Source organism: Helobdella robusta (assembly GCF_000326865.2).
Source record: "Helobdella robusta unplaced genomic scaffold HELROscaffold_20, whole genome shotgun sequence".
Taxonomy (NCBI): Eukaryota; Metazoa; Annelida; class Clitellata; order Rhynchobdellida; family Glossiphoniidae; genus Helobdella; species Helobdella robusta.
Window position 1 is genome coordinate 344906 of NW_008704084.1, and position 14213 is coordinate 359118.

The following is a 14213-nucleotide window of genomic DNA, read 5'->3' on the forward strand; positions in this document are numbered from 1 at the left end:
GATCTCTGGACCTATGCTATGGTCTGTTATTGTTGTTGTTTTTGTTTAGTTGTTTTTGTTGTTGTTGCTTTTGTTGCTTTTGTTGTTGTTGTTTTTGTTGTTGCTGTTTTTGTTGTTGCTATTTTTGTTTAGTTGTTTTTTGTTGCTGTTTCTGTTTTTTAATGTCATTGTTATTGTTTTGTGAGAGTTATGTTCATATTTTTAAACAATTTCCATTTGTTCATTCAGTTTAAAATTTATTCACTCTCTCTCAATCAATCACTCATTTTGAAATTTAATTTCTTTTAAATCATTCATTCGTTCATTCATTCATTCATTCATTCATTCATTCATTCATTCATTCATTCATTCATTCATTCATTCACTGTAGACAGCATCAGTGCTGCTGAGATGTTTGGAAGAGAGTTCATTCTTTGAAGGTTACAAAAATCTGGAAGAGGATTATGAAGGTGAGTATGATGATAATGATGATAATGATGATGTTCATAATCACGATGATGATAGTTATGATCATGATGATGATAGTGATGATGATTAATAATAAGAATGATGATTGTTCGATTGATTGATTGATTGATCGATCGATCGATTGATTTTGATCTGTTGGCAGCATATTACTCTTAAAATAATGTTGTCTTACATTCATGTTTTTCAATAATATTATTAATAATACGATTTAATTTAAATATTTATGAACATGAATATAGAAAACGAATTTCCCACTGCGCAGGTTTCAGAGCGTTTATTGGGGGCTTGTTACTGAGGCACATATGCCAGCTGATATGTAACGCGCACGCTGTGAATGACCTTGAACTGACCCAGTTAGCTAGCTCCTCATTGGTTGATTCAGAACAGCAGGTTTATATTATCAATTCATTTATCCATCCAATTTATTAAGTATTAGACTGAACCTCCATAGACGATTGTGATTTCTTGGATAGTTTTACATCTGCCTCTTCAAGTGCTCAGGGAAAATTGCGTTTTTGAACATTCTTTGTATTGCCTATTTTATTATAGAACTTTTTAATTCTGCATTGAATTCTATTGAATTTTTATTTCTTTTGGTCATTTGGCAGTAGAAGCAGTGTCCTCATTATTATTATAATTAAATAATAATATTATTATTTATATTATTATTATTGTTGTTATTATTATTATTTTTATTAAAATTCTCCAGGTGAGGATAGCAACGGCTATCTACCCAACAGCCAGCCTGATGAATCACTCCTGCGATCCCAACACCATATCCTGGTTGCCATCAACGTTGCTCTCGTGTTGTTGTTGATGCTATTGTTGTTGTTGTTGTAGTGGTTGTTGTTGTTGTTGTTGTTGTTGTTGATGTTGCTGTTATTGTTATTGTTGTTGTTGTTGTTTTTGTTGTTGTAGTGGTTCACTTCCCAGTTGCGTTTCCCTCCAACCTGCCAAAGATATCAGTTACTAATTTAACAGCGATGGAGTGTGTCGTGGTCAGCTCTTCCAGTTTCCCCTTCAAATCGTATCTGATCCTCAGATCTGTCAGCTGTGTGCATCAGGTCCAAAGGTCTTCCACATCTTCCACTTCTTTCCCACACAGTCCGCATACTGCTGTGTATCACACTGAAGCCGATCCCATGCATACAACTTCTCAATTCCATGTGGCGATGCCCTGTACGGAAGCGACTGCGGTTGGTATGCTCTGCTTTGCTGAGAGACGACTCTCCTATCTTCAACAGTGGTTGGTTAAACGTGTGCCGCCTTGCACCTCGTGTGATTCTCAGTTATCAGCTGTAGCATCTTTTCTGACTTGTAGCCCTCTGACCGTCTGCATGTCGAGCTGTTATTGCTTCTTCATCTGCCTCATCATGGCCGGTAACTCCACAGTGACCGGCCATCAAATCCGAATTCCGAAAATGCAGCTCTTGTTCTTCGTTGGCCACTCTTTCTGTTCGTCTGGCGGGTTTTATGTAGATGTTTTTAAATCTTCTCTGCGAGTTTGGAAAGTAAAAATGTCATTGCATGGTTTTATATATTGGTAAAATATAATTTATTTACTCATCTGCTGGTCGTATTTTTTTGGTTTTCTTTGGCGAAGTTATTCACTTTTTCGTTTTGTGTAACTTCTTAACCGTTGTGGTTTTGCGCCATTGTATCAATAATTCAATCTATTTGATTAAATTTTACTCTATTTTTTTTAAATGTTTTTTTTTAACTTGTGTCTTTATTTTGCTGTTATTGCCTTTTTATACTATTTATTATAATTAATAATTAATAATTAATTATTATTTTATTATTATTATAATTATTATGTAACAATTTTCACCGCAGTTTTCACGGAGACACGTTGCTAGTTCGAGCTCTGAAGAGAATTAAACCCGGCGAAGAAATATTCAATTGCTATGGTGAGTGATGGTGGTGATGATGGTGATGATGATGCTGATTGTCGTGGCGATGATGGTATTGATAGTGATGATGGTGTCTGTCAATGATGATGATGATGATGATGATGATATGGTGATATGATGATGATGATGAGATGATGATGATGACGATGGTGATGATGGTATGGTGATGATGATTACATATACTGGTACGACGACGATGATGATGATGATGGTGGTGGTGATGGTGGTAACGTTATCAGGACCTCATTACAAGAGAATGAGTAGAAGTGACCGGCAGGAAGCACTTCTCAGTCAGTACTCGTTCACCTGTTTGTGTACAGCGTGCGAACGTGAGAACAAACATCATGATGATGATGATGACGACGATGATGATGATGACGATGATCTGAAACATGTTTCTACTATCGCCCCTTGCGATGATGTTAGTTAGTTGATGGTGGGCTGATGATGAAGATGGTGATGACATTATAAGAATTAAATTATTATTATTATATTATTATTATATTATTATTATTATTACAGTGGATCATATTTCTTATTCTACCTTTTCTCACTCATTTTATTATGCATTATTTGTCAATGTAGGTGTTTATCTGTAAGAGCTGTCAGGGGAGGTTGGTGCGATGTAGTCATCATCATCATCACCACCGACATTCTCCTACTCATAAATCATCATCTAAGCAGGCCAGCAGTGGAGATAGTATCAGTGATAACGTTATCAGTAGTAGAAATATTAGTAGCACTGATGATGGGGATGATGATAGGATGGTTAAATATGTATGCGTGGATTGTAAGACTGGTGCAGATGAGAACCATTCCAAGTTGATAAGTAAGAACTTTGACGAGTCCAACGCGTTGTTTGAACTGGCGAACGATCACCTACGGCGAGGAAATACCGATGGTTCGTTCCACTATCAACACTCGCATTTTTTCATTGACAACTCTCCAATTCTTGTTAATTTTCCCACCAACTCATTCAAGCATCAATTAACTTAGTGCTTATAACGGCGGTTGTGCTAAATCAGGTTGACCAAATGATAAATATTTAACAGCAATGCCTAGAGCATAATCATTATGGTTGATACAAAAGATTTAGATTCACGGGGTTTCAACTGTATTGTACATAAGATTCATTTCATGTCATGTCTGTTGGAAACGATCTAAAAATGTTCAGCACGATCAAGATTGTTGCAATTATTTTATTTAAAAATTTTCAACGTAACTCTGCAGAGGCATACGGCTTGTTCGAAAGATGTTGCTCGTTGAGGAAGGCAATATACCAGCCAATGAGCATTCAGGTTGCAAATGTGTTGGATGCTCTCGCCCAATCATCTTCTATTATTGGTACATAAGGCATTTTACTTTATACACTGCGTTAAACTCTTATTAAATTTCAAAAACTATTAGATTAATAAATGTTAATTAATAAACTAGTTAATTTATCTATTTATTTTTATTCATTTATTAACTAACAAGAAAATCCATGAAAGTTGTTGTGTTTATCAGGTGACTTTCCCACCTCACAAAGTTACCTCAAGTGCAGTTTGTCGATAGTGGAGCACGTGTACGGTAGGAAGAGCATTGAACACGCCAATGAAGTGAGGAAGTACTCGGAAGTTTGCTGGCAGGCTGGCTCGCTGGAGGAGGCCAGAGATTCTGCTGGGAAGGCGCTGAGGATGTTTGAAGTTTTGTACGGACATGAGCACAAAAGTTGTCATGAACTACGAAATGCCATAGCGTCGATGAATTTCTGCCTTTCATGATATTTTTTATTTTTAACTTTCTATACTTTGTTGGCTGAATTTTTATAAAAATTTTAGTTGTAGTTGTAGTATACATAGAAGAATGTAATAGAAGTCCACAAATTTGGTGCGTTCAATAAAACTCGATGATCATAGCATAGGAATGATCAAATAAACTTTCCGTCGATTAGTTCGATTTAAATCAATAACTAAATAAATACTAAACAGTACAATAAATTGACACAAACTGGACAAAATATATTTAATTAAAATTTGTTCACCTCTTTTAAACACAAAAACCACCTTAACTCTGGTGGTCGTAAAAATGTGGTCATCTCAAGCCAAATAGTCAACCAATCAGTGACACCTAATTTCTTGAAAGTCTGTTTCAAAAACACGCACAACCATGGATATTATATATATCCAAGCTCACAGCACACACAAATACACACACACACATCGTTAAGAAATCAAACAAAAAAGCAATTGAATTTTATGTAGCTCCTCATGATTTATATTCTTGTTTTTTTAGTACTTGACTCCGGCCATTTAAACATTTAAATTTCTGCTGCGGTCTATTTCGCGGGAAATTTAAACTAACGGCTAATTATTTAAGCCATAACAGTATTTTCATCTAACTAAACGAACATTTCGTTTCCATGAAAATATGGCCATTGTAAAAGCAAAAGCATTCTATAACTTTGGCTTCTCCCAAATAAGTTCCGGGAACATAAACTTCATTGATGACGTAACGATGATGTTTCCAAGTGGTACATGTTGCATCCTGTTGAATATGGAGTACAACACCCAACGTACCATCAACAGTGGCACGGACGGCAACTCCATCACGGCCATGGCTGTCAACCTCAAGAAAAGAGTTCTGGCCTTTGCCGAGCTGGTATGTATTGGTATTCATTTCTATTTCATTGTCAACCGAATCAGAAATCTTCAGAAACCATCTTTAATATTTTCAAATTGTTAATAAAATTGATCGCATAATTGTGTTGACGGATTTTGTAGCTAACATAAAATTTCAATATTACGTTAAAGTCGTTAACTAAGTTTTTTTAATATAATCTTAGAATTTCAACAGGAATTGAACTATAACTTTTACTGGAGTTTAACATTGACTTATGAAGCTTTTGCATAGTTATATGTTTGCCTGCAAAATCAATGCAATCAATTTTAAGAGGCGATTGTATTCTAAAACTTCATGATTGATGAGACGAAACTAGCAAATAAATTGGAATCATTCACAATCTATCTGAGTATATAATTTAAAAAATATATTAAAAATCTTGAAATATTTTGAGATTTTAAATTTATTTATTAATATCAATAGTAAGTTTGTAACCTAAAGCATTAACTGCATTACTGTTCAGTGTTTTTGTTATTGTTAGTTTGAATATTCGCACAGTTACAATAAAAAAGACATACAAACGTGTACACATTCAGAAAAAGGACCAGGTACCTGTAATATTTGTGTACGACTTTGACACGTGCACGCAACACAAAGTCATCTTTCAGACAGCGATCGACGCATCCAGCTACACCAGTTTGGCATTCTCCTCGAACGGAAAGTACCTGGCAGCTGTCGGGCTGAAGAGCCAAAACGAATACTACATCTTCATGTGGCTCTGGGATAGGGCTCACCTCTTCGAATATTACGAAATTGATCCTGACGACTTGCAGAAGAGAAAGAATTACACGGTGGACCTACACAAATAATTACAATAATATATATGAGAATTACAAATATATATATATATATATATATATATATATATATATATATACAATATATATACAACGTCCTACCTCGGGAAACTGGGTCTCTGGACGCTAAACGAAGATTGATATATATAAATGTACACACAACGTTTCAATTCGAACACCGAAGATGGTATTTGAATACCGAAAAAAGCCTTTTTGTTCTACCATGCCTAAATGTTCTACCATGCTTAAAATAAATAAAAATTTTGGCTTTGAACTCAAGAAACTTGACAATGATTTACGATCTACCGTAAGAAAAATCGAAAAATTAAACAGGAGGCTGACGCAGAACATGCTGTTATTCTCATCAATAATTATATATATATATATATGTGTGTGTGTGTGTGTGTGTTTGTGTATGTGTTAGTATTTCAGTATTCTACTTAACTTGTTACATTCTATTTTCATTTCTTTGTTAGTCTTTTTTTTTTGTTATTCAGAAAACAGTTAAATAACTTAGTCCAAATCATATCAAGCAAGGCATTTATATACAGCAATGCATTGATACTGCATCAGCAGATGTTACTCATTAGAGTATTTATTGCCCCCCACAATAAATCAGTAATTTATTGATTTAAATTAAATTTATTTGTCAGAACATTTCAATTGTAATCTTATCTTTATAATTAAGAGGATGTCCTGACTGTGGTATGATGAAGATGATGGTGATATGAAGACGATGATGATGATTGTGGTATGACCATGTTGGTCAAAACAAATTAATTTAAATTAATGGAATGCATATATACCGCCAAATGAGCCAGGCGTTATTCAATCCAGTGAAGAATGAAATTCTCACTGTCCTGGGTTCGAATACGTACAAATTCTACAAGCTGCAGGACTTCAGGCTTCAGGTCATGGCAGAGTTCAGCAGTCCTGGCGCCAGCAATTCGTCCTTGTTTAGAGAGTACGAACCTAGCGCGTACGTCAGTCAGGCTTGGTTTGATGCCAACATTTATCTTCTTGGTTGGCTGGCTGGCTGGCTGGTTGATCGATTGATTGGTGAATTATGTATTTGATTAGATCGTTTGTTGGATGATTGATTGGTTGGCTGATTGATCGGTTGGCTGGTTGTTTGGTTGATGTTCAATTGAGTGGTTAATTTAATTTAATTGGGTGATTGTTTGTTTGATGGGCAGATTATTCAATTAAGTAGTTAGTTGGTTGATTGACGGGTTATTTGATTGATAGATTGATTGATTGATTGATTGATTGAATGGTTGATTGATTGATTGTTTTATTAATTAGTATGCTGGTGCTTGCTCGTTACAATTAATTCAACTTACACCAAATCTTTATTGTTTTTTAAAAGATTTATTTTAATTTACAACTGCCATAGTCAAAAAATACGATGTCTTACATGCATACATTCATTCATTCATTCATTCATTCAATATAAGTCAGTCTTTCATCTATTCTTTCAGTTTTCATTCATTCATTAATTCATCCATCCATTCATTCACCTACAATCACAGGCTTGACGAGCAACATAGTATATGTGATAGACAACGAGCAGATAATTCAGGAGTTGGAGGTCTGCTCCCTTGACACTGACAGTGTTGACTCGTACGTTTATTTACAGCTGTTTCCACTTTTGTATAAATTTGTGTGTGTGTGTTTGTTTTTTGTATGCGTTTGTGTGTGTGTGTTTGTTTGTGTGTGTTTGTTTGTGTGTGTGTGTTTGCTCTGTGTGTATGTGTGTGTGTGGGTTTGCTGTGTGTGTTTGTTTTGTGTATGTGTTTGTGTGTGTTTGTGTGAGTGTGTGTGTCTGGTTTTGCGTTTTTGTTGTTTTATTTTTAATTGGTTTTGTTCTTTTTTGTTATTCATTTCCTTCGCTGTGGAATCATTTAACAATCAGACATGAAAGAACTGAGGACCTCGTCGTCCGGTCGATCGTTGCAGTTGAACACGGTAGTGTGCTGCTTGTTATCTACCACACTAGTGACCATGATTATGATGGTGATAACGATGATAACGATGACGGTAATGATGACAATGAGTAAAAACGTATACATACAAACACGTGGGAGAGATTCGTCTTCTATTGTATTCGTACATGAGAGAGAATGATCTCAACCTTTATTTATGCACAACACACGCACATACAACAAACACATGCATTGATATACACTTACACACATATTTAATTAGCACTCATGTACAGACACATACACACTACAACATACACACTACAACACACACACACACTACAACACACACACACGTACTTATACACACACGTACATATACACACACGTACATATACACACACTCGCGTAGGTTTTTGGTGCACGTGTGGCAAGGACAGCATACATTACTTTGAGAGGACAGACAGTTCAGAGGATATGTTCGTTAAGAAGAGAGAGTTGAAGGTACTCTTGAATGAAGGGCCGGATTTGGAGGTCAAGAGAGGCCCCGAAACAATCATGGGGCGAAGTCCTTTTATTATTTTTCGAATCAAAAGGGCAATTTGTTGCGTTAAGTCTTTTTAATATTTGTCCCAAACAAAGTAATCATTTGAACAAAAATTGAAGTAATTTGTTGAAGTAAAGCACAGTTTATCAAAATCTAAATTATTTTGTCAATAAATAGAACAATATTATCATGTTTGCACAAATTTGTCGGTGATAATTGTAAAAGAAAACTTTTAGTTTATAAACCCAGAAGTTGCTTACTTTAAATAATTTCCATCTCCATTGTGGGATCCCTTTCTTGTGAGTGGAAGCCCTGGGCGGTAACCTCGATGAGCCTGCCCTCTCTTTGCCCAACTTTATTTTAAAGAAACGTTTGTTAAATTTGTTGATGATGTTATTTCCGTTTTTAATGCTTAAAATAAAAATGACCAATCTCACTCATTATAGCGATGCACTGGTCTGTAGTGATGGTCGTTTACAGTTGATATCTTCATCATCATCATTCTGTTACGTCATTGACACCATCATCATCATTCTGTTACGTCACAGACATCTTGTTATTATCATTATTATTATCATCATTATTATTATTAAAAGATGATATTGAGGATGGAGACGGACGAGGACCTGGCGGACATGTGGACATCGAACTCGTACTTCTCGAGCATGTGCGTCAACCCGTCGGGTACATGTGCACTCGCCCTCAATGATAAAGGGCATGTGTACTCGTGCAACCTTGCTGAGGAAAATAAATGGGTTTGTAATTACGATAGTAAGTGCAAAGGTCACCAATTTAATGGCGCTGGTGACGATGTGGATGGCGGTTATGACAATAATAAGGTCAATGATATTAACTGCTTTCGATATAACTTTTTATTGCTGTCATCTCAACATTATCGCTGCTGTTCGTCGCTTATGTTAGTTGCCTATGATTTTGTCATATCACTTTCGTCATTCAACTCTGCAGCTTATTTCACCAAATTTGGTTATCATCTATACCATCTTATTTTGGCAAACATCATCTTCTTGACCGGCCATCCACTACCCACATGACCCTCACCCCACAGTATGCCGAGGTCAACTTTACAAGGGTCACCCCACTCGTCCACACGGACGTCATCACCGGGCTGGATGTATGTGTCCGCAAGCCCTACATCGCCACCTGTTCACTGGATAAGTCCGTTAAGATATGGGATTATAGTACTTTGTTAGTGTCGTTGTGTTTGTTGCTAGTTACTTTTGTGCTGTTGTTGATGGTGTTTTGTTTTTGCTCTCGTGTGTTTATGCTCCTGCTACTGTTGTTGTTGTTTGTTGTTGTTGTTGTTTATGCTGCTGCTGTTTATGCTGCTGCTGTTGTTGCTGCTGCTGTTGTTGTTGTTGTTCATATTTTGAAAAGTTTCAAGCTTGCATGTGACTGTTTGGATAACTGACTGAAGCCAGCTGTCGCCAACGTCCCCATCGCCAACATTCACAATCATCGTCGTGACAATAACCATTTTGGCCATCATTGCCATCGTTATCATAATCATTTAATCATTATTCATCACCCTTACTCACGTAGCGTGTTGAAAGTTTCAAAGACGTTCAGCGAGTCGCTGTTGAGCCTGTCCATGCATCCGCGCGGTCACATCCTCCTCATCGGCTTCTCCACGTGCGTCAAGCTGCTCAACATCTTCACTGACGACCTTCAACCTTTCAAAGTTCTGCCCATCAGTCCGTGCACTGTTGTTAGTTCACGTGGGGAGAGTTTGAAGTTAAACATTAAACATTGTTAACATCACGTCATTGTCACCATCGTAACATTGTTGTGGTCGTCATCAGTTTCATTTATATTATCTGCATCACCATCACCATCGTCGTCATCATTTCTTGCTATTATCATCTTCATCATTATAGCTTGTCATCATCTTCATGATCTTGTTCTTTGCAGTGCAGTTTCGCGCACGGAGGCCACATGTTTGCAGTGGCGAAAATGAACATAGTCGAGATCTACTCCTCGGTCAACTTCCAACTGGTCTCCCTCTTCAAGACACACCTGGACATGGTCAGGAGCATGTGCTGGACTGATAATGATGCCCGCATCGTCAGTGCTGGAAGAGATGGAGCCATCTATGAATGGGAGGTCTCTGTAGAAGTTCTTTTACATTTTAACTTGCCGGTTACCTAGCTTTATAATGTTACATGGCTTCATATTGAAAGAGTTGATATTGTCCGCCTGCATAGGTGTTGACAGCAAAAAGATTCTCAGAGAATGTTGTGAAGGGCTGCAGTTATTCGAGCATTGTCTTGGACGGCAAAAACATTTATGCTGTTGGATCAGATCAAGCTATCAAGGAAATCAATGATTCCGTGGTTTGTAGGCTGTTCGTGCGTGCGTGTGTTTGTGGTGTGTGTGCGTGTATATGCTTTGCTTTCATTCGCTTGGATTGTCTGAATGTATGCGTGTGTTTTTAGAAAGAAGTACCAGGGGGTGTGTGCGTGTTTATTTGGAAGTGTGCGCACGAGTATGTGTATGTATGATGTGTGTGTGTGGATTTCTGTAAAAGAATGAATGAATGAATGAATGAATGAACGAATAAATTAATGAATGAACAAATGAATTAATTAATTATTAAATGTCTGCGTCAGCGCTGAATACAATGTTCGACGCCGTAGTAATTATGTCTTTCGTTAGCGAGGAGGAACAATGATTCATCCCGTGTAACACGCACAACATGAGCAGATAACAATGGATCTGGCATGTGGCATGGTCCCCATGACTCAGATAACGATGACGCATTCAAGTCGGATCATGTTTTTGGGACTGAGTGACGGACGCATCAGATCCATGAGGTTCCCCCTCACCGATCCCCCCGACTGGATCGAGTTGAATGGACACTGCGCCGCTATCAGAGGGGTGCGTTCCTGATGATGACGTTGTGATGACGCTGTTTATTTTGTTGCGGTTGGTGATGATAAATATTTTTTTTCATTATAACGATGAGAACAAAGCAGGAATAAACACTCGTAATCAAAAAAAACTCGTAATCATAGTCCCAATATTCACACTTCGATACTCATTTTATTCGCTCGCACCCATGTTCGTATTTAAGATTATCTATTTTTTCATTTTAATTCACTCCTACACGCACTGCCACCAACGCACTGCCACACACCAACCCTTGCGTTGATTGACAGCTGAGAGTGACATGCGACGACCACTACTTGATCTCGTCGTCAGAGGACACTTCCCTCATCGTCTGGCAGATCCTCGACAGGCACCTCATTGGCCAGACCAGGGTGGCGAAACCCTACACTGCCGAGGTGCTCGTCCTGCCTCCTGATGTCGAAAAGAAGGTCTCAGATGATTTATTTTTAAAGTCATAGCTTAACTGTGGCTTTTTTTTTTGCTATTCATCCACCTAGTTAATCGGCCTTTGATTGTCGATTGTATTATTGTTTTTCGGCTGTTTTGGTCTAGAAAGGTAATGTTATATTGTTAGCGTTTCATTGTTAATGTTATATTATATTATATGACGTCATCATACCACCACCATCGCCGCCGTCGTCGCCACATGACCAGGACAACACGATCAGAGGCTTGGAGCTGCGTGCAGAGGAGCTGCAGTCCGAGATACCCTACCAGGTTCTGCAGAAGGACATCACGTACAACGAGGCACTGCACACCAAACTCATCCAGTTCTTCGCAGAGGTCGAACTACTCAAAGAAGTTAACATGGTCAGCCTCAGGGGTGGTGGTACTGCTGCTGCCGCTGGTAGTAGTAGTAGTGGTTGTTAATAATAATAATAATAACGGACGGGGCGTGATGACCCACTGGTTAGAGGTGCATGGTCTTGCTGCTGCAGTGACTGGGTTCGAATACAAAGAGATCCCCGCCTATCGTATGCAATGTGTATGCTGCGTGGTTTTCCCGCGTATTCATATACGCTGTGTGTGTTTGTCGTTGAAACCTCTGAAGCAAGCGCAAAAGAGAGAGTAACCTTTAACACCAACAACAATAATAATAATAATAATAATGGCAGGAATAATGGTAATAATAAAATAATAATTCGGTTGACCAATAGCTGCTGACGAAAGAGCAGAAGGCCTTGGAGGAGGCATTCATGAAGAGTGTCGGCAAGCTGCAGAAGAAGTATGAGGACCAGAGTGAAATTATCGGTCCGTTCTCGAGCTGGTCACCATCGTGATTGTGATTATAGCAATCACGATGATGATGATGATTATTATTATTATTATTATTATTATTATGGTAATCATGATGATAATGATGATGATGATGATGATGGTGATGATGTATTTTGACAGTACATCCTTTTGAGGGTTACGATGACACTGGTGTTTATGATGAAAACGATACTAATAATTTTTTTTTTTTTGTATTTTTATCATCATTATCTTCATTATCACTGTGCTTTGCAACGGCCAATTGTGACAAATCAGAGACCCAGAACAAGCAGCTGTTGATGGCCGAGTTCGGCAAGTACCAGGAGCTGAAGGACAAGGACACTCGCATGAAGAAGGAGTATCGGAGGAAGCTGGACGAACTGGACAGGAGGATCGACATCACCAATCACAAACTCAAGATGGCCTATGACCTCAGGAATAAAAAAGTTTGTCCATTTGTGTACCTATGCGTTGGTCGATTGTCTACCTGTCTCTTTATCATTGTAGTGAGTAGTAGTAGTATTGGTAGAAGTGTAGTTGTAGTAGTAGTAGAAGTAGTAATAGTAGTATTAGTAGTAGTAGTATTAGTAGTAGTAGTGGTAGTAGTAGTAGTAGTCGTGTCACCCAGAAGAGACCTTTTGTGGCCATAAAGCAAAGTTTTTGCCGTAGTTAGTGGCGAAACTGTGATTTTTGCAATTCATTGATTGCTAATTACTTCAATGGCAAATAAAAAATTTAATAGAGCAGCGTCAACGATTCGACGTGTCATTATATTTATACACTTTTAAACCTAGTATTCATGTTTTTATAATATGAATTGGTAATGAAATATCACATGAACGTAAATGTCAATCATCCCAGCCTCAGCCAATCCAGTACGATTTCTCGAGAGAGTGGGAGGAGATGAAGAGGCAGATCGAAGAGGACAACGACACTCGCATCATGGATTTTTTGACGGTCTTGTTTGATTTGAAACAATAACTTTTTAAAATAAATATCAGTTTTATAATATATTTTTCCATGTATTTGTCTACTCTATTTATTTTTGAGTGGCGAGCTGGTGAAATGGTTAAGGTGCCTGCACGTGCTTTTACGGTGACTTGGTTTGAATGCAAGAGATTCCCGCCTGTCACACGCTGTATAATGTGTAGATCGTAGTTTGTGTTGTTCTGTTAATGTTACTGAGAATCAACGAAGAAAGAACATTTGTCGTTCTCTTTTATTCATTTATGGATTGTTCAGTCATTCGTCTTTCGTTTAACATTTCATTCATTCATTCGCTTTAAATATAATTTTCAACATTTACAGGTTTCTCAGGAAAAGTTGACGAGGCTTAAACAAATGACATCATCGTTGAAAGTATTTGTTTTTATGTCGAGTTTGTTGAGGTTGTTGAGTCATGGTTTTTTGTAGGTAGCTTATTAGAGATACACCAAATGGTGAATTTGGCCGAAGGGGGAATAATTGATTCACTTTTCGCACTTTTCGACCAAACACTAAAAAACTCACATTTAAAAAGAAAACTCAGAAAATACTTTTTCACAAAGAAAAACATCCTGTTGGAGAACAGTAGACGATTTAAGTCTGTTCAAAAATTCTTCATCCAGATAGCATTCAATCTAATGTTTATGTTGTTGTTCTGCCGAGAGGATTGTGTCCCATTATAATTAATCTTTCTTTTTAACCCATTATAATCTCTGCTCTTTCTCGTGCACTAAACACTTGCACATGCAGATAC

General features: G+C 37.5%; 4 protein-coding genes across 4 annotated transcripts in view; all 4 read left to right on the forward strand.

Annotated features, from left to right (window-relative positions):
• HELRODRAFT_191313 (hypothetical protein) overlaps positions 1-4398 on the forward strand; it is a 9140-nt gene extending 4742 nt beyond the window's left edge. The window contains exons 10-17 of the mRNA XM_009017880.1: positions 371-449; positions 731-858; positions 1178-1251; positions 2305-2378; positions 2621-2802; positions 2967-3282; positions 3612-3725; positions 3888-4398. Coding sequence (XP_009016128.1) covers positions 371-449; positions 731-858; positions 1178-1251; positions 2305-2378; positions 2621-2802; positions 2967-3282; positions 3612-3725; positions 3888-4144 — 1224 coding nt within the window. The 3' untranslated portion in view covers positions 4145-4398. The remainder of the gene's footprint in view (positions 1-370; positions 450-730; positions 859-1177; positions 1252-2304; positions 2379-2620; positions 2803-2966; positions 3283-3611; positions 3726-3887) is intronic.
• A 392-nt stretch (positions 4399-4790) lies between these two features.
• HELRODRAFT_171133 (hypothetical protein) lies at positions 4791-5851 on the forward strand (the record flags this gene model as incomplete). The annotated part of the gene is made up of 2 exons (XM_009017881.1): positions 4791-5021; positions 5579-5851. The coding sequence occupies 2 exons, from the start codon at positions 4791-4793 to the stop codon at positions 5849-5851; spliced, it is 504 nt and encodes a 167-aa protein (XP_009016129.1).
• Positions 5852-6651: 800 nt separating this feature from the next.
• Positions 6652-8388, forward strand: HELRODRAFT_171134 (hypothetical protein; the record flags this gene model as incomplete). The annotated part of the gene is made up of 4 exons (XM_009017882.1): positions 6652-6826; positions 7372-7462; positions 7755-7855; positions 8177-8388. The coding sequence occupies 4 exons, from the start codon at positions 6652-6654 to the stop codon at positions 8386-8388; spliced, it is 579 nt and encodes a 192-aa protein (XP_009016130.1).
• Positions 8389-9359: 971 nt separating this feature from the next.
• On the forward strand, positions 9360-13456 carry HELRODRAFT_77614 (hypothetical protein; the record flags this gene model as incomplete). The annotated part of the gene is made up of 10 exons (XM_009017883.1): positions 9360-9517; positions 9872-10037; positions 10241-10432; positions 10534-10662; positions 11033-11206; positions 11488-11646; positions 11873-12028; positions 12376-12469; positions 12752-13014; positions 13352-13456. 10 exons carry the CDS (start codon positions 9360-9362, stop codon positions 13454-13456), a joined length of 1596 nt encoding a protein of 531 aa, XP_009016131.1.
• Between the last annotated feature and the right edge of the window lie 757 nt (positions 13457-14213).